This window comes from Lemur catta, chromosome 23 (genome assembly GCF_020740605.2).
Source record: "Lemur catta isolate mLemCat1 chromosome 23, mLemCat1.pri, whole genome shotgun sequence".
Taxonomy (NCBI): Eukaryota; Metazoa; Chordata; class Mammalia; order Primates; family Lemuridae; genus Lemur; species Lemur catta.
The window spans coordinates 9,275,808-9,298,259 of record NC_059150.1 but is presented as its reverse complement, the minus strand read 5'-3'; the positions used below and the strand labels follow the sequence as shown (position 1 = coordinate 9,298,259).

At 49.7% G+C, this 22,452-nt stretch overlaps 2 protein-coding genes across 4 annotated transcripts in view; both read left to right on the top strand.

Moving 5' to 3' along the window:
* Positions 1 to 13,001, top strand: part of C23H1orf74 (chromosome 23 C1orf74 homolog) — a 113,187-nt gene extending 100,186 nt beyond the window's left edge. For both annotated transcript variants that reach the window (XR_006731071.1, XR_006731072.1), the window contains 2 exons: positions 11,341 to 11,467; positions 12,565 to 13,001. The gene's annotated coding sequence lies outside the window, so the exon portion shown is untranslated. The remainder of the gene's footprint in view (positions 1 to 11,340; positions 11,468 to 12,564) is intronic.
* A 1,073-nt stretch (positions 13,002 to 14,074) lies between these two features.
* The window catches only part of LAMB3 (laminin subunit beta 3), a 37,491-nt gene continuing 29,113 nt past the window's right edge, over positions 14,075 to 22,452 (top strand). Inside the window, exons 1-3 of one of the 2 annotated variants that reach the window (XM_045536163.1) lie at positions 14,075 to 15,949; positions 17,292 to 17,356; positions 18,143 to 18,297. In XM_045536163.1, the coding sequence (XP_045392119.1) occupies positions 17,329 to 17,356; positions 18,143 to 18,297 (183 nt within the window). In that variant the 5' untranslated portion in view covers positions 14,075 to 15,949; positions 17,292 to 17,328. Of the gene's footprint in view, positions 15,950 to 16,468; positions 17,357 to 18,142; positions 18,298 to 22,452 lie in introns of those variants that run through there. The other variant, XM_045536164.1, reaches the window with a different exon arrangement.

Sequence of the window (22,452 nt, the reverse complement as noted above, 5' to 3'; positions counted from 1 at the left end):
TGGTCACCAAGATTCCTGGCCCCTGGTGTGCAAGCCCTGTAGAATCCCTGGGACCCGTGTGAGTGATGGGAGAGTCATTCCCATAAGTAGGTTATGTTATGTGGCACAGTTGATTTTAAGAGAGGGAGATTATCCAGATGGTCCTGATCTATCAGGTGAGCCCTTCAAAGGAATTGAGCTTTTTCTGAAGAAAAGATTCAAAATGTGAAAGGAATTAAAAAATGAGGGATATTCTCCCTTGTTAACTCTGGAGATGGAGGGGCAATTTGAGTGGCTCCTGGGAGCTGAGAGTACCCCTGGTTAACAGACAGCAAGAAAATGGGACCTCTGTCCTACAGTCACAAGGCATTGAATTATTCTGCAACCGTGTGAGCTTGAAAGAAGACCCTGAGCCCCGGATGGGAATGCAGCCCACCTGACACTTTGCTATTAGCCTTTGACACCCTGAGCTGCCGTGTCCACACTTTTGACCTACAGAAGTGTGAGCTAACAAATAGATGTTGTTTTAAGCTTGTAAGTTTGTGGTAATATGCTGTGCGGCAATAGGAAACTAATTCAAGTAGCATGCTGGGAGCTCTGCCTGTGAAGATAGGAGAAAGCCAACCCTTAGCTTGACTGGGGAAAACTAACCAGGGCGGGAGAATCTGGCTTAGATTTGGTGGTTGGTCCATCATCATAAGCACTTCCTCACAGACACCCTGTACTCCTTTGCCCTACTCTGTTTCTTTCATAACATATTCACCTCGAAAGACTCAACCATGGTTGGAATTAGCTGTTTGCTTTATATAAACCTGTACCCAAGCAGTTTACCGTTGCTGGAGAAAATTACCCAACTAGGTTGTTTATTTTCTGTAAATTTAAGACCACAGATCTCAAATGGGTATCTAGCCATAACTTCTTATGTTTCCCAAATCAATTGCTTTTATTACTCTGAAAAGGTTTTTTCACACTTTCTTCCTGCTTCCCCAACTGGCTATATCTTTTTCTTCCCTATTATGTCACGCACCGGTGAAACAGAAGGATCAGACTGGAGCTATCTCATCTTCCAACTCCCAAATCTATTCATCAGTACCCATATGCTCTGCCTTCTCTCACGTTGACATGGAAAAAGCATCTCCAATTCTTTCTATGTAAAGCTACCCTTCATCTCATCATGGCTCATTTAAGGGTCTGGGAGTCCATGAATAAGTTAGGCTGCTTTGGGCTGCAAGTAAGGAAAGCTTTATATCTAATTCAAAAACAGATTAAACAATAAGAAAAATACATTATTTCACAAGACATGGACTCCTGGATTGGTTAATTCAGTAGCTTAACACTGTCAAGAATTCAGGCTCTTTTTATCTTTCCACTATGATAGCTTCAGCGTGGAGGCTGGCCGCAGTTACTTCTCATCATGGTGGTAAGATAGCTGCCACAATTTCAGGCATCACATTCAATATGACAACATCCAATAATAGAAGAAAGGCTGTTCTTTTTTTTTTTTTTAATCAGCAAGGAAATTATTCCTATAATCCCCTCAGAGACTTCTTTTCATTGGTTAGACTAGATCACATGTCCATCCCTAAGACTACTTTTAAAGGAAAGGATTAGTTAGCATCATAAGCTTAGACTGGTGGCTGTCAAATGTTCTCCCTAGGACCAGCAGCAGCACCACTACCTGAGAACTTGTTATAAATGCAAATCTTTGGGCCCCATCCCAAACCATTGAATCAGAAATTCTGGATGGGGACTAGCCATGTGTGTTTTTAAAAGTTCTCTAGGTAATTCTGATGCACACTAAAGTTTGAGAACTACTGGTGCCATGGTATGAATGTGTATGCATCCCCCTCCCCCAAATTTATATGTTGAAATCTAATCCCCATTGCAATGGTATTGATAGGTAGGGCCTTTGGGAGGTGATTGGATGATAAGGGTGGAGCCCTCTTGAGTAGGATTAGTGCCCCTATATAAGAGGCTGAAGAGGGCTGATTTGTCCTTCCCATCATGTAAGGACACAGCTAGAAGGCACTATCTGTGACACAGAGAGTGAACCCTTACTTGATACTGAATTTGCTGGCACCTTGATCTTGGATTTCCCAGCCTCTAGAACTGTGTGAAATATGTTTCTATTGTTTATATAATACATTACTCAGTCTAAGGTATTTTGTTATAGCAGCCCAGACTAAGACAATTGGTTTAAGTGATCAGGATTTAGCTCTGAGCTGAGGATAGGGCCACTGCCCTCAGAACTTGAAAAACAATGGGGATTTTTTTAAAAACACAAAGAGGAAGGTGGGTGTATTAATATTCTTGGCTTTCGTAACAATACTTTAAACTGGGTGGCTTAAACAAAAAGAAATCTATTTTGTCACAATTCTGGAGGCTGGAAGTTCAAGATCAAGGTGCTGGCTCATTTGGAGGGAGGAAAGGAGGAAGAGGCAGCATGAGTGAGCTCTCCGGTGTCTCTTGTTATAAGGACACTAATCCTATTGGATTGGGGCCCCCACCCATATGATCTCATTTAACCTTAATTACTTCCCTAGCGATTCCATCTCCAAACGCAGCCCTACTGGGGCTTAGTGCTTCAACCTACAAATCTGGGGTGGTGGTGGTGGGAGGACATGAACATTCAGTCCACAACATTGGGTATGGATTTTGGCTAGAAAGTCAACCTCCTGTCAGATCTTTCCACTCTCCTGCATCATCACTTTCTCCCTCTTTATTAGAATACATTTCACCAGCATACAAACGTACTCTAAAATCTGTATCTTAAAAACCCTAGGCCACGACCCCACGTCACTATCCAGCTGCTGCCAGAGTTCTTTGCTTCTCTTCATAACTCAAACGGTTTATTAGTAGTTGTCTACAAACACTGTATCCACTTCTTCACCAACGCATCACTGTTTTACTCACTCCCATTAGCGTTACTGCTCCATTAAAATCTAATGGCACTTTATTGATATTTTTAGCAGTCAACAGATATGATCATTTCTTCCTCACAGAAACACTTTTTCTCTTTATTTCAGGGACAACATACTCTCCTGGTCTTCATCTTACTGCATTACTATCTTCCTCCTAGGTCTCCTTTGTCACACCCTTCTCCTCTATCAATCAGTGGTTCTCAACCCTGGATGCACATAGAATCACTTGGGGAGCTTTTAAAATTCATGAAGACCAGGTTGGGCGCCAGACCAATTAAATCAGAAGTCTCTCTTGGCCAGGCGCGGTGGCTCACGCCTGTAATCCTAGCACTCTGGGAGGCCGAGGCGGGTGGATCGCTCAAGCTCAGGAGTTCGAGACCAGCCTGAGCAAGAGTGAGACCCCGTCTCTACTAAAAATAGAAAGAAATGATTTGGACAGCTAAAAATCTATATAGAAAAAATTAGCTGGGCATGGTGGTGCATGCCTGTAGTCCCAGCTACTCGGGAGGCTGAGGCAGTAGGATCGCTAAAGCCCAGGAGTTTCAGGTTGCTGTGAGCTAGGCTGATGCCACGGCACTCACTCTAGCCCGGGCAACAGAGCGAGACTCTGTCTCAAAAAAAAAAAAAAAAAAAAGAAGTCTCTCCACGTAGGTCCCAGGCATCAGTGAGTTTTAAAGCTCCAGAGGTGATTCCAACGTGCAGCGGAGGTTGAGAGTTACTGCCCTTAGTGTTGGAGCCATCTAGGCCCTTAAACAATCCCTCGCTTCCATCTGTGTTGTTTCCCTGGGTCAGTGGTTCTCAGCCCTGGCTCCACTTTAGAATCATCCTGGGAGCTGTTAAAAACCACCATCGCCTGGGAGTTCCCCAAGATGAATCAACTCTGAATTCCTGGGGTGATTTTAGTGTGTAGCCAGAATTGTGAGCCACTTTCTAGATGATTTCCTACAGTTCTGTGATTTGGGATATTCTCAGCGTTCCCTACAGCACTTTCCTCAGTGATGGAAATGTTCCATGTCTGCACCGCCCACTGTGGTAGCCACTAGTTACATGTGGAAATGTGGCTAAATTGGTGGGTGAACTGAATTTTTAATTTCATTTAATCTTAATTAATCTAAGTTTAAATTAAGCACTTGTGTGCGGCTGGTGGCTACGGTACTGGACTGCACAGCTCTATATGCTAATGATTTTGAAATTTGTTTGTCTCTCCTGGGCTCCAGGCTTACATATTGGCATCTCTTCTTGGATAATAGGGTGTCTTTAACTTAATACCTGCCAAATGAAATTCTTGATTTTTTTCGTCAAAACTCCATCCACTTCTCTCCACGTCCACTGTCTCCAGCCTAGTCCAAGGTGCCATCATTGCTCCCATAGGACAGTCAAAGCTAAAAGTCATTGCACCCTTACTATGTGCCTTCTGAGACCTCTGTATGCATTAACTTATGAAGCCTATGAACAACTCTGTAAAGTGGATAAACTATTATCCCCATTTTTCAGATAGGGAAACTGAGGAAGAGAAAGCTTAAACAAGGTGCCTGGGATCACACAGCTGGTCAGTGACAGAGAGAGGATTCCAAACCAGACTGTCTGGTTCCAGGGTCCATGTTCTTCACCATTCAATGCTCTGTCTCTCTGGCTGGTTCCAAGGACCTATGTTTTCTTTACACTAGTTACGTGTTAGAATCACTTGAGGAACTTTAAAAAATACCAGCTCCTCAACCCTATCCCAGACCAGTTAAATCTCCTGGGGTGGAGCCTAGGCAGCAGAAAATTTTTTTAAATTCCAAAACATTCTCATACATAACTAGGGTCGGGAACCATTCCCTCTATGTGACCTGGCCCCTACCTACCCCTCCTGCCCTAGTTTCAACTCTCTACCTCGCTCGGGCTGTTTCCACCCCTTCTTCCTATGCTTAGAAGAGGTCAGGCTCTTCCTCTGCCTGGTGTCACAGCTTTCTGGTGTCTTCTGGGGATCGAGTATGACTTTAGGGGTCCTAATCTCCAAAAAGATTAGGGTTCCTTCACCCTGTCTGTGTAGATCATATGTTCCTGCTTTGCTTTGGGGGCCAAAAGAGGCTGGAGAGATTGAGGGCAGCGTCGAGAAAGGGTTCCGAGAAAGCTAGAAGTGTTTGAGGGCAGCAGCAACCAGAATGGATTTGAATGTTAGCATTTAAGCCTAGAATTCTCAGAATTACTGTTATTTGGATAGTAGAGGAAAGAGTGACTCTTAGATGGCTTTAGAAGTTGAGGTTACTCTGGTTGCAAAATTAATAAATTATTTGGTAATTATGTGTTTAATGCCTGTGCCCCATGAGACAGTGCTTGTGTCTGAGTTGTTTACTGCTGTGTTGCTGGGTCCCTGGCATCTGGTGGGTGCTTGATAAATGTTTGTTGAGTGGATGAATGGTTCCAGATATTTCTGTGTTTCTGGGTCATAAGTCAGAAGGGTCTGCTGAAATGTGATGAGGAAAACTGGAAGAAAAGTCCAGGCCCTGAGAATGAGTACCAGACAGAGCTGGGGGTGGAGGGGTGTCAGTACAAAGACTGATTTGCTGGGAGGGTTCAGATCCACAATCCAGACCCCCAGCACCACTGGGGGATAAGGAGCACTGTCAAAGACCCAGATGAAGGACCAGAAAAGCAGCAGATTGGACACAGAGGGGAGGTCGATGAGAGAAAGAGAAGCTGCCCCTCGATGCTCATGTTGTCCCCTGTGATGCTCTTGAACCCCAGGCAGTGGACTTGGAGAAATACACATTCGTAGACCCCCTTTGTGTGTGGGGAGGGGCTCTTGGTGTACTGGGCTTGGTGCTCATTGGCCAAGGATTGGATGGGCGTGAAACTGCCAGTGGGCCATGTTGCCATTGGCAGCACAGGGACAGGCAGTGACTGATAGACCTTTTGCTACACAAGTTTCCTGACTCTTTGGGAGTGACATTGAGTCCTAAGAACATTAGGGATCCTTGCTTCCTAAGACCTTCTGTGCACCTGTTCCTTCCTCTCCCCTAAACCCACATTTGCCTCTTTCATCGCCTCTCAAGGTTCTAACAGCTGGGGCTTAAGGCCTTGAGTGCCTAGATGTATGGGCCTGGCCCCAGAACTATTTCAGTTCCAAATACCAACAGGCCCACCACTTTGGTTCCTGGCATTCCTATCCCTAAATACCAGCCATGATGGATAAAATAAGAAGTTGGCATATAACTCAAGGCTGCATAGGCTTTGAATTCTGCCGATGAGTGGATCAGTTCATCATGAATTTTCCCAGGTTCCTATTCTTAGGGGAGGGAAATCGGTATTTCTTTTCCTGGGTGATTTTCTCTCTAAGTTGTCCTGAGAAGGAGTTACGGAGTAGTATTGATGGCATCATATTCTTTAAGCATTTTTTGTGTTTGGTTTTCCCTTACCCTGTGAATTCATGCTATTAAATCAATATCTGCTTACTGAGAACCTACTACGTGCAAACACTGGGCTGTGCACTCAGTGGTTACCCTTGACCTCAAAGAGTTTACAATCCATGTTTGGGGAAAAATCACAAAATAATTAAAAATTGAACAAACATAAGTGCGCAACTTTGAGGTATTTAGAAAAGGGATTTACAAGTCAGAAGGGAACTTATTGCTGATTGGGTTGTTATGTGAGGTCTACTTGCTAAAGGGAGGGAAGAATTTACAGAGAATACCAGAGAAGCCACCACTGACCAGGAATCTGATCTGAGTCTTGGATTTACGACTTTGCCAAGTACATATGAGGTGGACAGGGCAGTGTAGACAGTCAGAGTTGGACAAATCAAACCTAAGTGTGCTCGAGGAAGCAAGTCGCTGAATCAAAGCACGTGAGTGAAGAAGTTTATGTGAATCAGGGCCTAAAATGCAACTTCTTCATCTGAACCCTGAATGTCCAGCTGAAGACTTCAGACTTTAACCAGAACATGATGGAGAATGTGCGGGATAAAGTCCATACCAAATCCAACGCATAGTAGACAAAGCACAAGCCAAAACTATTAAGGAAAAGATGAAATGTAGCAGGCAAAAGTGTAAAGGTACGCATGTGTGTCTGTGTGTGTACATACCCACACACATCTTAAGAATGGCACAAATTCAAGAGGGGGCAACCTGTTTTAATGACATTTAACTTAAGAAAGACAGAGTTGTTAGTGTATCTACAAGCTAACTATGGGTCAGCGATGTGACTTGACTGGAAAACACTTTCTGCACCTGAGGCTGCAGCAGTGGAGTTGTCCCCAGAACAAAAGCCATTTGCCATTTTGTTTTCCCCAAGTCCGTGAAGAGAACTGCTCTGCTAAGTTCCTTGAAGAGAACTGCTCTTCCATGTGCTATTTACAACCAGGTCTTTCTTGGACTCAGGGCAAACTTTACTTTCTCAGATCATTGTGCATCTTCATGGAGAATTTGCTGAGCCACTCGAGGTGACACTTTCAAAAGCTGTCTGGGAGAAAAGCATTGATGTACAAGCGGAGTGATCAATTGTTCCAATTTGCCTGGGAGTGAAGGGTTTTCAGGATGTAGACCTTTCAGAGCCAAGATGAGGGGAGTCCTGTGCAACCCAGAATGTTTGGTCACCCTGCAACAGACCAGAATCTTCTCCTTGAAGCCCTGCTGCCACCCCCAGTGGTGTTTCTCTTATAGACTGAAGCGGTGTCTCATAGATATATACCTGCTGGCTGCAATTTGCAGAGGTCTCATCTGTGCTTTTAAGGGTTTCCAGGTAGGGGCATTCTTGTCATCTTCTAGGTTTTGCAAATCTAGAATAGTCACCACAGGTGCTTTTCCTACCAGTTTCCTTGAGGTTTTGTTTTCTACAAACTATCCCATATGACATTTCCTTTTTATGAAAAATAGATTGCTTCAATCTCGGGAGGTTAAATGTTGTAGTGCAAAGAGCATGGACTTTGGAAGCTTAAAGACCTGCCCATTGCATTCTGGTTTTACCATATGCTGGTTGTGGTAGACAATGCTATGTGTCCACTTTGTTTTCCTCTGAAGATCACTGAGGAGCCCTGTGAGTAGTTCTGGCCAGTGGGTTGGAAGCTGAAGCATGGAATGAGTGGGGAGGGTTCCGTTGTGCTGTCTCTAACCTTGCTGCCAAGACCTTTAAGGCCATGTGTCCTGGTTAGTGCAGCTACAATATGGCAGGAGTCCTAGAGTGACTTTGTGGAACAGGGGTCCCTCCCCTGACCTTTGCCTTGCAGTTTCTTTGTGGGAGCAACATATTAACTTTTGTTACGTTAAGCTGCTGGGATTTTATGGCTAATTTATTGCTACAGCATAGCATATCCTAAAACACTAGCTCTGTGACCTTGTATAAGCTACTTAATAATGCTATAAAAAAGAGGATAATAATATCTCCTTCAAAGGGCCATCTTAAAGGACAGCAGTGATGCTTAAATGAGATAGTGTGTATATATATATATATGTGTGTGTGTGTATGTGTATATATATATATATATATATATATATATATATATATATATATATATATATATATATATATATTGCTTAGCCTAGTGCCTGGTATTTATCAAGAGTTAGGAAATTATTTTGTTCCCTTCTGTTCTCTCAGGAAAATACACAGTGATTTCTTTCTAGAGTAGTACTTAAACAAGGCAGTAACTATGACCTACAATGCCCAAGAAGCACTCATGCAGTCTCCAGATGGTGGAGGGATAGGCCCATCTTTGCACTGTTGGTTCAGTTCTCAGTCCTTTACCTGGAGTGGCCTTTGACAAAGGGACTCTTTCCCCAGAGGATGACACCATGATGTGAAGGCATCCAGAACCCAGGGAACGTGTGCTCACTTCAAAGCATCATATTTTAGGAAGATTATTAATAGATGGAAGACCTTCTAGAGGAAGACAACCATGTTAGGAAAAGTCTGGAAGTCATGGGACTGGCTGGACAACCTACTACAAGTGAGGTTGCCAGAATTAGCAAATAAAAAGAGAGAAAGCCCAGTAAAATTTGAATTTCTGATTAACAATAAATAATATTTTAGTATAAGTATGCCCTGTGCAATATTTAGAGCTTAGTTACACCAAAAAAGTATTCCTTGATTAACTGAGATCCCAATTTAACTGGGATTCTTGTATTTTATCTGGCACTCCTAGCTACGGGGAGCTTATGGTCTCTTGTTGGAGACCATGCACATACCTGACATAGAAATGTAACATCACAGTCATGAACATGTATGCGTATTTATACTTGAACAATGTGAGCTGCTGGGTATACAGATTTCTCAGTTAGCAATGGAAAAACCAGGATTAGTTGGCATTATCAATGGAGAAATGTGCAAATTTGGATGAGGGTGGTCATTTTGGTTATCCTCACTTCTTTCTCCCAAAATATAGATAAATTGAGAACTGACTCTATTTCTTTCTTTTTGGTTTGCCCCAGTACATGAAGCAGGAAGATAAGGTGCTGGTAGTTACTCCGCCCTCCCTCCCTTCCTGCCTTCTTTCCTTCCTCTTTCACAGTTTATCGGTGCAGACATTTATTGAGGAACTGTGCTACGTGCTCTGACGTAACAGCTCCTGCCCCAGGAAGCAATACTTAAGAAGGGGAAACCATATCTTGTAAAATCTGTGACGATTTAGAAAACTTACAGAGCAAACTCTCAGGCAGTCAGCGGGTTTAGCGGAAGCGCTTTCAGGTGAAGGAGGGATCAGAGGGAGGACTGATCACAGACCGCTTATAGTGGACAGAGGTCACTCTTCCCACCCTGAGTCTTTCTTCTTTATTGTTACTGATTATTCTAGTAAAAGACACTCATTATGGAAGATGAGAGTGCATAAAGAAATAGAAAGAAATGGGAAATGCTAACACTTTGGCTATTTTCTCCTTGTTTTCTGAGTACTTTTTTCCTGTAAAGTAGATTTAATAGTACCTCCTAAACATTTCTCAAAGTTATAAAAATCTTTTTATTGATGGTTTGGATCAGAAGGGGGTCAGTTTTGAATTCTGCTTTAAGGGGGAAGAATTAGGTTGGGTAAGAACTCAGCCCGCTTGTCTGCTGGGAGGTTGACCAGACTTTGATCTGTGAGAGCAGAGGGCCAGTGAGAAGAGCCTTTTCTCTCCTGCCCTGAGACTGGCCGGGCAGTGTCCTGAGCTCAGTTGCAAACCTGCCGTGCGTACCAGCTTTCTTAATCAGGTGTTGGACTCTGAATTTACTAACTCTGGAAGGCCATAAAGCAATAAGGCCCTCAGCTTACACTTGCTCCTCTGTCCTCTGTGTTTGTAAACACTACCCTTCCCCCGTCTGGGAAGGCTGGAAGCACCCTTTACTGCCAGGGAGCTTAGCTCTGGTGGGGGGCCCCCTGCCCCCCTCCCTTCCATGCCAGTCTGGTCATGGCTCGGGGGAGTTTACCTCCCCTAAGGAAAAGGGTGCAGTGCACAAAGCAGATTCTCAGTGTGTGGCCTGGGGCTTCCCTGGGGAAGGAGGAGGGGAGCGGCCCAAGCCAGCTCCCTGCCCAGTGAATGAGTTGGGAACCAACTGGGTGGGAGAGCTGTGTGCTTTTAGTTAACAGCTGCGAAGACTGCTGATCATAGGCTCCGACACCTGCGTGTGATGCACACGTGGGACAGACACCTCTTGTAGAGCACACACCTGGCCGGGCACTTTGCAGAGAATTGTGCATGAATTATTTAACTCAGTCTTCACAGGATCTGTGCCGTAGATTTGTCATCATTCTCACTGCAGTGAGGGGGCTTTGGGAGGCTAACTCAGTTGTTCAAAGTCACACAGCTGGTGAGTGCAGAACCAGGCTTGAGTCTTCATCTTTCTCCCTCTAAAGTCTACCTACCCTTTTACCTATTGTCCCAAACCGCCCCAGCCCGAGAGCAGAGCATCCTGGAGCTGGAGGGGGCTTCAGTGTCTCCCAGCCGTGGCTGCGCGTTAGAATCACCCAGGGAGCTTTAAAAACATCCGAACGTCCCTGCCCGTCTACAGGCCAGTGACTCTCTGGGTGAGGCCTGGGCTTGGGATGTGACAGTTTAAGTTCTCCAGGTAACTCTGAGGGGCAGCCTGGGTGAGAACCAGTGGAGCCCAGCACGTTTATTTACAAATGATGAAACTGAAGCTGAGAGAAACTTGCCTGAGTTCACACTTCTGCCGAGTCGCAGAGCTAGACCTGGGTCAAGTTCGTACACAGACGCCGTGCAGCCAACGCCGTCAGGTTGCGTGGATTCCAGACAGGGGGCCAGACGCACACGCACCCCCTTCCCTGAAACCACAAGGTGCTTATTCCTCTATACTCAGCCCCTCACATGCCCTTTTGAACATCAGGGCATTTAGTTTGTCTCTCTAAGCAGCCCTTTTGGGGATCAGAGTTTTAGAGTCCCGTGGGGCAGCCCCCGATAGCTCGGGGAGCAGATCTCAGGTGGCACCTGCCCCACCTCGCTCTCAGCCATTTCTTTGTCTTCTTTTCCAGACGCTCACGACCCGCCACAACCTGCCGTGACCTGCCAGGTGACACCTGCACGTGGCCCCTTCAGACCTGTGCATGTCTCTCTCCTCTCAGAAAGGCGGAGCCGTGGCGGCCCGGCCAGCTCCGCATGGTAAGTCTTTGCCAAAGGTCACAGAGGCCGGACTTAGGTCCCGAGAACCTAATTCTCAGAGGTCAATGGTTGAGTAATCAAGTAGAGGTAGAGTGGCTGGGGGTGGGGCAGGGGGTGGTGATGGGCCAGCCCCTGTGCCTGAGGGATGTCAGGGAGTCTGGGAGGGGTGGAGGTGGCAGGAATGAAGGGATAATTCCTCCTCTTCTCTGGAATCCAGCCACGGGCTGGCATACAGTAGGCTGCCCTGGACTGCACCCCTCAGGAGGGGGGGGCCACTAGGGAGTGCACCTCGGGAGACAGAGCAGAAGGACCTGCGGCCCCCGAGATGGCCCAGGAGCCTGACTTCAGGGCAGGGCAGCCCCTTCCTCGGGTGAGGGGGAAGTTGTGCCATCCTCTTATCACGCCGCCGTCACTTATCCCCACCGAGATGCGGTGGGTAGCGAGTGAGTTACACGTAAAGGGCTTAGAACAGTGCCCAGCACGCTGCGTATGTCTGCATATAAACTCAATAAACGTTGGTTGTACTTATTTTAGGCTGGCTGCCCAATTTCTCCCAGCCCTCAGGCTCAAGCTAACGTGCACAGTCTTCCACTGGGTGAGCATTCAGGCCGGGTAGTGGAGGGTGGGGAGAGACGGAAGGTATGGAGCACAGTGGCCCCGTGGCACGCAGCTCCTGTCCTGCTGACAGCCTGTCCCTTCCTGAGGCCGGGCTCCTGTCTGTGCCAGAGTACCACACCAGGCCCACCTTCTCTCTCTGGTTCCTGGGGAGGCACACAGAGGAGTGACCAACTGTCTGGACAGCTGAGTAGTTGTGCTAGAGTGCAGGGCCACGCCAGCTTTAGTCACGTGGCAAATCCCCAGGGCCTTTCCTGGAGTCTACCCTGTCCCACCGACGAGGACTCAGCCATGACTCACTGTCTTCAGGTGTTGCCTGGGCTTTAGTCACCCGGCGCCCCTTCCCCGGACACTTGATTCACAGCCTGGGCCAGGCTCTCTTATCCTCCCTTAATCTCTTCTCTCCTTTTCTTCCTCCTGTCCCCCTTCCCTTGCTCCCCTCCTTGATGTCTCATTGATTGGATCTTGGCTGGTCTCCCTAGCAACTTGGACAGTGTGAGACTGACAGATGGATGATGGAGACAGTAGCTTCTAATGCCACCCCCAAACCCTGTCCGAGACACTGCCAGGAACGGCTGGTGAGCAGGCAAAGAAGGATCCTGCCTATATCAATATGGTGACATTTCTGTAATCTGGGGGCAGGCGCCTCAGAAAGGACCTCCGCACTGCAGCTGGCTGCTGCGTGAATTTCCACTGTTCATGAGCCATTCCGGGGGCCAAACGCCTGGGCTGTGTCCTCTGAGAACTCATGAAAGGCACGGGGAACTCATTGATCTATATCAGTTATTTACACTTCAGTGTGACTCCATTCATTCCACAAATATTGAGCACCTACTATGTATCGAGCACTGGGACAACGGTAGAACAAAATAGGTAAAAATCTCTGCCTTCTTGGACATTATATTCTAGTGGAGGGAGGCAGAAAATAAACATGATAAATAGGTAAATTATATAGTTGGTTAGAAAGTGGTGTTTCCTCGTCCCCAATAAATTAATAAATAAATATAACTCAACCAAACGTAGGATAGGTGGGGTTGGGAGTGCTGTGGGGGGAGGGATGGGGCAGGGAAGTTGGCTGTAGTTGTAAATAGGGTGGTCAGAGTCAGACACCTTGAGAAGTTGGGGTCCGTAAAAGACTTGAAAGAAAGACAAGAGGGTTAGCTCTGCAGATGTCCAGGGGGAAGAGCGTCCCAGGCAGCAGAAGCCATAAGACAGGGCTGGCAATCTGGAGGCGTAGAAAGGGGGCCAGGCGGCTGGAGGAAGGCAGGGAGGGTAATCATGGTGGTGGAGGTAGAGAGGTAACATGAAGTGTTTCCGGCCATCTGAGGCCTCCTAGATGCTCTCTAAGGGCTTTGGCTTGGCCCCGAGTGGGATGAGGGTCGTGTGCAGGGCTCTGAGCAGGGGGCACAGGACTTGTTGTGTTGGGACTTGGATGTACACAGTGAGGAGGCTGTTGCAGGAGTCCCGGGAAGAGAGGCCAGGAGGGTGGAAGTGGATTCTGGTTGCTTTTGGAAGGGGGAGCTAAGAGAATTTGCTGATGGATTGATGTGGGTGCAGGAGAATGACTTCACTAGCTGCTTTCCTGAGCACGAGTTCCAATGGGCAAGGCTCCTGGACAGATGAGTGCTCTGTCATAGGAGGATGGGAGGCAGGGAGAGAGGAAAGGGGCGTGCAGAGGGGAGGCTCAGGGGCTCAAGCCACGTCCCTACCTCCCATTTAGCCTTAGCCAGACCCCAGCCCAGCCTCGGGCTCTATTTTAGGCTACTCTGAACAAACTGGGTTCTGAAAAGTTCCAAAGCCTGTGCCTGGGGCCCTGGAGTTCTGGGGGAACCAGATCTTCAGTAGGAAGTGACCAGTTTCCCTGAAGAGTAATCTCGGCTGGGCCACCTTTGGGGGTCGCTTAAACAGCACCCTGGACTTTGCAGGAGTGCATGGGCCCCGCCCCGCCCAGCACAGCAGTTGGCATTTCCCTCTGACAAGCCAAACCACTTCGGACCTGCCCCAGCCTGTGAAGTCTGAGACACCAAATGCTTATTTACCTGGGCACCTGGCCTCAGAGGAAGGGAGGAGGAAGGGGATTTAAAGGGCCCCAGCCACTCACGGTGAGGCCTGCCGCACACCTGCCCCGCCTTGTCTCCTCTGAGGATCGGGATTGCAACACCTGCTCTCTTCTGCTGAGTTAATTATTAATGAGTCCTTTGTCACAGCCTCTGGTAATGGGCAGAGGATAAGAGTTTCCTGGATGCTTTGAGTTCAGGGAATTGGGGAAGTGGAGAGACCACCAGGTGGGAGAACTCAAAACACAGCCATGTCAGAGGTGACCCTTCTCTGCAGGGGACTAAGTGGGGGTCTCCTCTGTGTTGGAGGGGTGCTGTTTGTACTGACCCCAACTTGCTGAATTAGGCTAAGAGATTTCACTGGAATGCTTACAGGGGGCAAGACCCTAACATTTATTGGAGTATCAGTTGTGCATCTAAACAGCTTATTGCCCTTTCGCTAATTACACTTGCTCACCTGAACTTGTGTTAAATTAGAACCTGAGGGTTAGAAATGCCCAGATTGATCCACAAACTCCTACATCTTTCCCTTAAGGGTTTTCAAACCAATTTCTTGGCATAACTCTCCAACGGTAGAGAACTTTCTGTTTAGGAGACCCTGACAGGCTGGAATAGGTAGTTAAGAGTCTCCTGTAAATTGCAGCTTTGACGCAACGGCATTCCGAAACGATGCCAGGGCAGGCTTTCCAGGGCCAAGACATGGACTGGGTGACCTTCCAGATCTCCCTAGAAGCTCTTTGGCCCTAACCTGGGGGGAATGGTGGTCTGGGAGACCAGCCCCTCAGTCTGGACCCGTTACCTCCATTTACAGGGGCCCTAAGCCCAGGAGCACTAAGCAAGGAGCCCGCCCAGGAGCCCACAAGGGAAGCTGTGTTCTTGGGCCTGGCAGGGGCCAGGGGAAGTCTGCTTTGACTCTGTTAGTCCAGCTGTGCTTCAGCCTGAACTTCCTGTGGTCAGGTCTGTTTTCTGGCCCTCCAGGCGGGCATTCCTGCCCAGGCAGGGAGGGGCTAGAGTGGGTGGGGGCAGGTGTGGGCAGTGACTCACAGGTAGTTACCTGTCCTAGGGCTCCCTGCCAAGCCTGCAGAGGGAGCTGGAGGGGAGGCTTTTCAAGTCACCCTTCATTCCTCTTAGGCTTTCCTTGGATGAGTTGAGTTTTGATCCCTTCCTGATGAACCTCGCCTTTTAAGGATCCTCCAAATTCCCCCAGAAACCGGGCTTTTCCACTTTTCTTTTTTCCTTGGGAGGGGACTGGTGCTTTCCAGGGTCCTGGATGTTTGTGTCTTCTCACCTTCCAGCCCAGTGACACGTCTGGGGCTTTAACGCTGTATGTGCAAGCCCTGATCTTTGTGTCCTCCGCCTGGTCTTCTACCCAGGGTGGTCCAGGACACAAGAGGGCACTGACCCCCACTGGCCTTGGGAAAGTGCCAAGTACAGTGCCTGGCACAAAGGTGAGGGCCCTTCCCAGCCTAGGAATCTGGTCTCTGATGCTCACTCTCTTCTGCCTGGTGCCCCATCAGGCCCCGAAGCACCCGCAGGCAGGAGGGCCCTGCGGAGCTTGCTGTGAGGCCGCTGGGACCCACCCACTTGCCCAGTCCCGTCCTGGGGGGTGGGGGTGCGGTGACGACAGATGGGCGTGACGGCTGCCAGATTCCTGAGGCTCGCCCTGCAGTGGGGCTACGCCCAGCCGGGGAGTCTCCAGAGGTGAGGCTGCTGTTTAAAAACTTGGAGCCAGGAGCGGAGACCCCCACATTCAAGGAGAGCTCTCAGGTGATCTAGAGAAAGGACGGCAGCGGCAGCAGCACAGAGCGAGGTAGGTTAACTGCCTTCACCTGCCTGGTGGGGGCTCGATGGGGGAGAAGGGCTGGATCTCTGGGTGCCTGGGGCCTGGTTGCAGGGCCTTATTCATTCCTCTTCCTGGGAGCTCACCTGAGTGAGCTCACCTGCAAACGCTAGGTTAAAATGTCTGCTGCTGTTTGGATTGCTTTTTCACATCTGAAAAATGCCTCAGTGACTTAGAAGAAAGCAGGTTCAGATCTTGGGTTGAGCACAAAAGAGAAGTGGACAGGGGAGACCAGCCCGGCTCAGAAGGCCGAGTTCCAGGGGGATTTGCAGCTGGGGTGGGAGAGCAGAGAACACTGGATAAAGATCAGAAGATGAGACTCTCTCTTAGTCTATCACTGGCCGTGGGACCTCAGGCCACATGTCTCTTCCCTGAACTCCTGTCTCTTCTGGGATGGGGTGGAGTGCCCCCAGGTCCCCTTGGCCCATGCCTTGCCGAGTCGCCAGCCCTCCCAGCCAAAGGAGTTTGTGGCTGTCACTGGGGCAGAGTGAGCAGCCAGTCCAAGGCAGAGGGGAGTGCGGCACGAGCAGGATGGGTGTGTTTGACAAGGCAGGCCTGCCTCTTGGACACCCCCAGTGGCATTGGAGCATTCATCCCCAGCCCCCTTCAGACCCCCTGCTCTGCAGCCTCCCAGCCCCATCTCTCTCATTAAGCCCCGGCCCATAATTGGAGACATTCTGGGGTGCTTCCTGTTCAGATGAAATCCTCACTCATTAAAGACTTCCAGGTGTACCTCTCTCCCCACTGCATCCCAGCTACCTGCTTAGCCCAGAATGTGCCCCCATAGCCACCAAGTGGCCCTTGGTAGTATTGGAGACCTTGCCAATGGCAGGAGAGGGCTTGCCTATTCACCTTTGGGCCCGTAGGTTGGGCCAGGTTGAGACTGCTGGTCCAGGCCCTGAGAAAAACCAGTCCTCTCTCGTGGGGCAGGAACAAGGCCTTGGACCTCCCTACAGCTCTTCTGCAAAAGGCCCAGCCTTTTCCTGCTCCCCATGTCGTCCTTGTGGTCGTGTGGGGTAGGCCAGGGTTGATCCTCCTTCCCATGCATCCCAGAGGAGGAACCTGCAGTCTGGGAGGGAATGGGATTTTCCCAGGGCCCCCTGTGAGTCACGTACCAGCTGGGACAGGGTCTGGAGCTCTCGTATTTCCAAGGCTTTTTGCTATAAATGCACCTGCAGCTCAGAAGTGTTCTAGGTCAAACCCTAGGTAAAGACTTCTGAAAAAACTCGAGTCCAGAAACAGAAAAGGAAAGGGGCCACTGTGCTCTAGGGTTTGCACTGTTGTAAACTGGGGCTGCTTTTCTCTGCCCCAGGTGAGGTCCTCTCTGGGGATCACCCCATTGGCTAAAGATGAGACCACTCCTTCTCCTGTGTTTCGGTAAGTATCCCTTTCCATCCCTCCAGGCCCTGCTACCCAGCAGGGAGGTGACAGCCCGGGCAGGAGAAGAGTTTACCAAGGTGTGAGCATCACCCGTCCTGGGCTTGGAGCACTGACCCGCTGGAGACGCCTGTGAGGGTTCTCACTTCTTTGGGCCTTTGAGGAAGAGGATTCTCTGACTCTGTTGAAAGGCTCCCAAGTGTCTCATTCTTACCCGAGGGTGTTTGTGGTTTCCTGAGCACTCTACCCAGTTTATTTCCCATCCTTTCATTCTCAAGCGGGTTCCAGAGCCGCTGTGGCCCGACTTCTCGATTTTCCTGTGGACCATAGCTGGGCACTCACACAGTGTGGCTGGGCCAGCTTTGCAGGGAGAGGAGCCGAAAGAGTGCAGGCCTCTCGCGGTGTTTCACAAGTGGCTCAGCCATCAGCCCTCCTCTGGGCTGTGCCAGAGACCAAGAGCTGTGGAGCTGTCCAGGTGGCCAAGTGTGTATCTCTAGCCCGATTCCAAAAGCCATATATAAATGCTGCTTCTCGGGGTCATCTGTGGGTTTTGGTTGCCAGTGTTCCTCTTCCTTTCCTTTTCAAGTTTGGGGTTCTAGAATATGAAATAAGCTTTGAAAATCGAACAGTATTAGGACTGCAATTATTACCTCCAGCAGTGAGTGGGAGCCTGAGTGAGGGAGAGGGTCTAGTCTTGTCCACGTCAGCTCCCCTGAGGGATACTGGGGTGGCTGGCTGGGCTCTTTTCTTTTGGGGCTGCCCCACAGCACATCCCTGTGATTTCAGCCCTGCCTGGCCTCCTGTGTGCCCAGCAAGCCTGCTCCCGTGGGGCCTGCTATCCGCCTGTCGGGGACCTGCTCGTCGGGAGGACCCGGTTTCTCCGAGCTTCATCCACCTGTGGACTGACCAAGCCTGAGACCTACTGCACCCAGTATGGCGAGGTAGGCCCTTCCCATGGCCCCCAGGGCTGGAAGAAGGGGGCAGGATGGGGCAGATGAGCCTGTTCACTGCACACTTAAGAGTGAACTTGGTGCAGACCTTGGTGTGGGGGCTGGGAGTGCAAGAAAAGTGTGAGGCTGATCCTGCCTCTAAGGAATTGACCTGTTGGTTGGGCAAGAGGAAATGTGCTTAGAATTGACCGAATAGCTCTTTTCTCTCTTCTCCTGGGTAAAGCAGGGTCTTTTCTCAGGCCTTGAGCACAGACAGGGTAGACTTTCAAGTCTGGGGAATAGGCAGATAGACAAGCATGGACCCTTTAGGTGTGCGGAGTCTCATGGCCCGTCTTCGGTGGAGCATGGTGCTGGGATGAGTGTGCTGATAGCCGTGGTGGGAACTGAGCTGTGTCGCAGCCAGTGAGGTAGATGAGGAAGTGATTTGAGGTTATCCAGGAGGGTCTGAGACTCAGTTGATACGTTGGGTTGAATCCAGGAACCCCATGCTTCGAGCTATGATTAACATTGCCTATTAGGCAATTGGCTTTTTCAAAGAGCGTCTTCCACGTGGCCTCTGGGCCTCTTTTGCAGGAACTTTGGTTTTCTTTTCTCTTCCCCTCAACAAGGTGGGTTCTTTCTTTGCTCCTGTGATTACCAAAGTTGAAATCACTCCGTGTTTTCTTGTCTCCCAGCTGCCTCATTTGGCCATTTTGCTCTCCTCAAAACCGAGGCTTGCACAAGAGATGGTAAGGGAGTGGTTTGCTGGAGTCTCTGCAGGCTTTTGGAAAAAAAGAGCGGGGTGGGCAGAGAAGGTGAATGAGAGAGATTGATCGTCAGGAGGGAGACTTGGGTTTCTGCTTTCGAGGCTGCCCTTGTCCTCAGGGCCGTGGTGGTACCCGATCTGCCCTCTGGGCCTCACTGCCCTTCTGGTCCCCATGTTTTCTGGGCTGTTTCTAATGATAGATGGTGCTGGGTTGTGACTTCGGAGGTGCTGAGCAGAGACGGCTGTGGTTTCTGCATCTCACCCACTTGGATGTGGGGAAGCCATTTGACAGTGTTGGGTAAGACGCCGGCATCGGGCCAGCACTCCCCGCAGGCCCAGATTACTCCACAGGAACCAGGGGACTGGCAGTGTCAGGCTTTCTAGGCAACAGAGTGATTTTAGCTGCCCCCTTCCCACATACCCACCAAATCATGTGCCACTGAGCTCTTGTCTGGAGATTCCAGGGAGACCTCCCTGCTGCCTTTGCTCAGGCTGACTCACCTCTGGGAGGGGAGCGAGGAGAGGACACAGCCCCCACGTAGACGTGTGCCCTCCCTGCCAGCCCTGTCTGGACAGCCTCGCCCCCTCCCGGGGTTTTGGCTTCACCCTGGCCTGCCCTCTGCCTCTCTCGGATGCCCCAGGGAGCCAGCTGCCTTCCCTGCTTGGGAGCAGCCCCTGGAGAGCCAAACAGGGTGCTTGCAAAAGAGAAGTCTAGACTTTTGCAACCCCGGGGATGGATAAATCTCAGCTATATTTTTTTCCGTGAAAGCTGAGAAGCATTGGCTCTTTTTTTCCTCTTTCTATAAGGGGGAATAAATCCATGTCGCCTCTTGGAAAGGGCAGGGGATGGGGGCATCTTGTGGGCAGTGTGTAGTCTCAGGTCTGCCACTAACTTGTGGTGTGACCTTGGGCAAGAGATTACTGCTGTCTAGGCCTTGCTCTCCTCTTCCGGAGGAGAGTGTTAGATGAGGTGGCCTTTAGGGCCCCTCCTCTGTTCCACCATTCATTGGGAATGGTCTGACTGCTGACGACAGCATCGCTCCCCTTGCCTTCCACCTCTGTCTTGTTTCTCTCTCCTCCCGTCTCCCTCACGTGCCTGCCCTTCTCAGAGGCCACGGGTTCCAGCCACGAGGACACACTAAGGGCACAGATGGTCCTCTGTACAGAGGTGCCCTGAACCCTCCCTTGGTGCAGCGGTGGCTGTGTAATAAGAATTGGAAATTCAGGTTTTAACTCTGTTGAGTTCCAGTTTCAGTTTTTAAGTTTATTTGGTTATTAAAGAATACCAATAGCAACTGTAATTTATTAAGCATATATTATGTGTCCTGGGCATCATACTATGGGTTTTATATAAATTATCTCAATTAGTTTGTACAATACCCCATGAGGTAGCCCTTGTTATCCCCATGAGCTATTGGGTGAGTTGGGGTGGTGCTGGGACCTCAGACTTCTGATGAAAATTCATGTGTTGAGTTTTCTGAATAGAGCCGGGGGTGTGGTGGGAGGGTCGGGGGGTGTCCTGAACAGCCGCAGCTGGAAATGAGGGTGGCATAATTCAGAGCTACATTCCTACTGCCCACTCCTGCTCTATTGCCATGCAGGGCTGACACAGTGAGCCGTGTACCAAGTCCCCAGACCAGCTGCCTGCCTACTGCTATGGCATGAATGCACATGCAGAGGGGTGGGGACCCGTGACACCGGGACATTTCTGCCTTGCTCCATGCCCTAGCCCCAACCCCAGCCAACTAGCAGAGGGGCGCTCAGCAGAATGGGGTTCCAGAAGCAGGGGGGATTCCTTCCAGTTCCAAAATTGTCTCTCCTAGCTCTCCTCCTCTTGTGGCTCCTTTTTTGTGGGCCAATCTTAGCCTGTTTGCAAGTTACCTCCTCTGCCTAATTCTGTGTCAATGTCTAAATCCTCTTGGTCTCAGGGGCTTGTTTCTGTGGATTTTGAGTCCATGTTGCAACCCCCTGCGCTGGATATCCGGCTTGGCCAGCTGTGCCTGTGGCCCTTCCTCCTCCACCTCCCCAACTTTGCCCTTCTGGGCCCGTCTGCCTTGGTGACCTGTCAGCTGTTTGGGTTTGGGACTGGGCTGTTCTTCACCAAATGGCCTGAAGCTGCAGTCCCACCCCGTCCCCTTGCTTTCTTTCTTCCAGCTCCTAGATAACTTCTGGGGAAACTCACTGCTCTGTCATTCCCGCAGTCTCAAGGCATGGATGAGACTGTCTCTGTGCCCTACCCTCATTTACATCCGTGCTACTCTCCAGCCTCCTGTGACCAATGGGAGTGAGGATAGCACCTGCTCCAAGGGGTTGTCGTGAGGTGTGTGTGAAAGAATGTGCGAGGTGACCGTGGCTTGGTGCCAGGCAGATGCTAACTGTTCTATCCGCCCCTCTCCCCTCCCTGCCTGCTGGTGGCTGTGTCTGCTGTGACGGCTGTCCCATCTGCAGATCACACTCCTGAGCATTTCTTTCCCGATCAGGACACATGCTCGCATACCTCGCTGAAATGAGGCCCATCCTGGGGCCGCCCTGCTCTCTGCTTCCCAGGCTGACTGCTGCCAGTCTGATTTGCAGTGGGCTTGGGACAATCCTCAGGCTGTCATGCTTAGCCAAGTGGCCCTGGACAGGGGATGAAGACTCTCTAGTTCCGATTCTGGTCTGACACTAGGAGTAAGGCTATCACCTTGTGAACCTCACCACTTCTCTCTAGACCACCGGTTTTCCGTGTATGAAACGAAGGCGTTGGGTTAGTCAACCTTCACCATTTGTTCAGCTCTGGCGACTCTGGCTGCCTCCCAGAGACAGCTGGGCTGTGCATGTGGCCCCGAGGGCCACCACCGTCTCTCTCAGGGTGAACGCTGGCAGGGGCTGAGCCTTTGGCCATCTCTGGGCTGGTGCACACTCCTCAAGAACCGGCAGGTTTTATCTGAAAGTTTACCAGCCCTGATTTCGGCTCCCGACAACGTCTCCCCCAGTGTTGTGTCTGCTCTCCTAAATGCTTCATTTATCCCCCATTCCCTCCCTTTCTGGGGGAAAACTTAATTACCCAGTTGCCTAAATAACAGTCTTACACAGCGCATTCCTCAGGTTAATTAACTGTGTAAACCAAACAGCTGTCATTTTTATCTCTTGGAAACAAGCTAAGGAGCAGTAGCCAGTTGGAGGTCCCTCCTCCCTGGTACACGCATGCACACATGCATGGAAGCACACCCACACACACATGCACACAGCCCAACAGCCACTGCCTTTCTTTGTTTGGCAGTTGTCTGTGTTCTTGACCTTCAGGAAGGCTAATGTGTAGACAGAAGATGTGTTCATACACGTACCATGATCCTCATCCTCTGCCCATAGAGGGCTTTGAGCATGTCTTTGCCAAGATACCTATTAACACTTACTTGTTT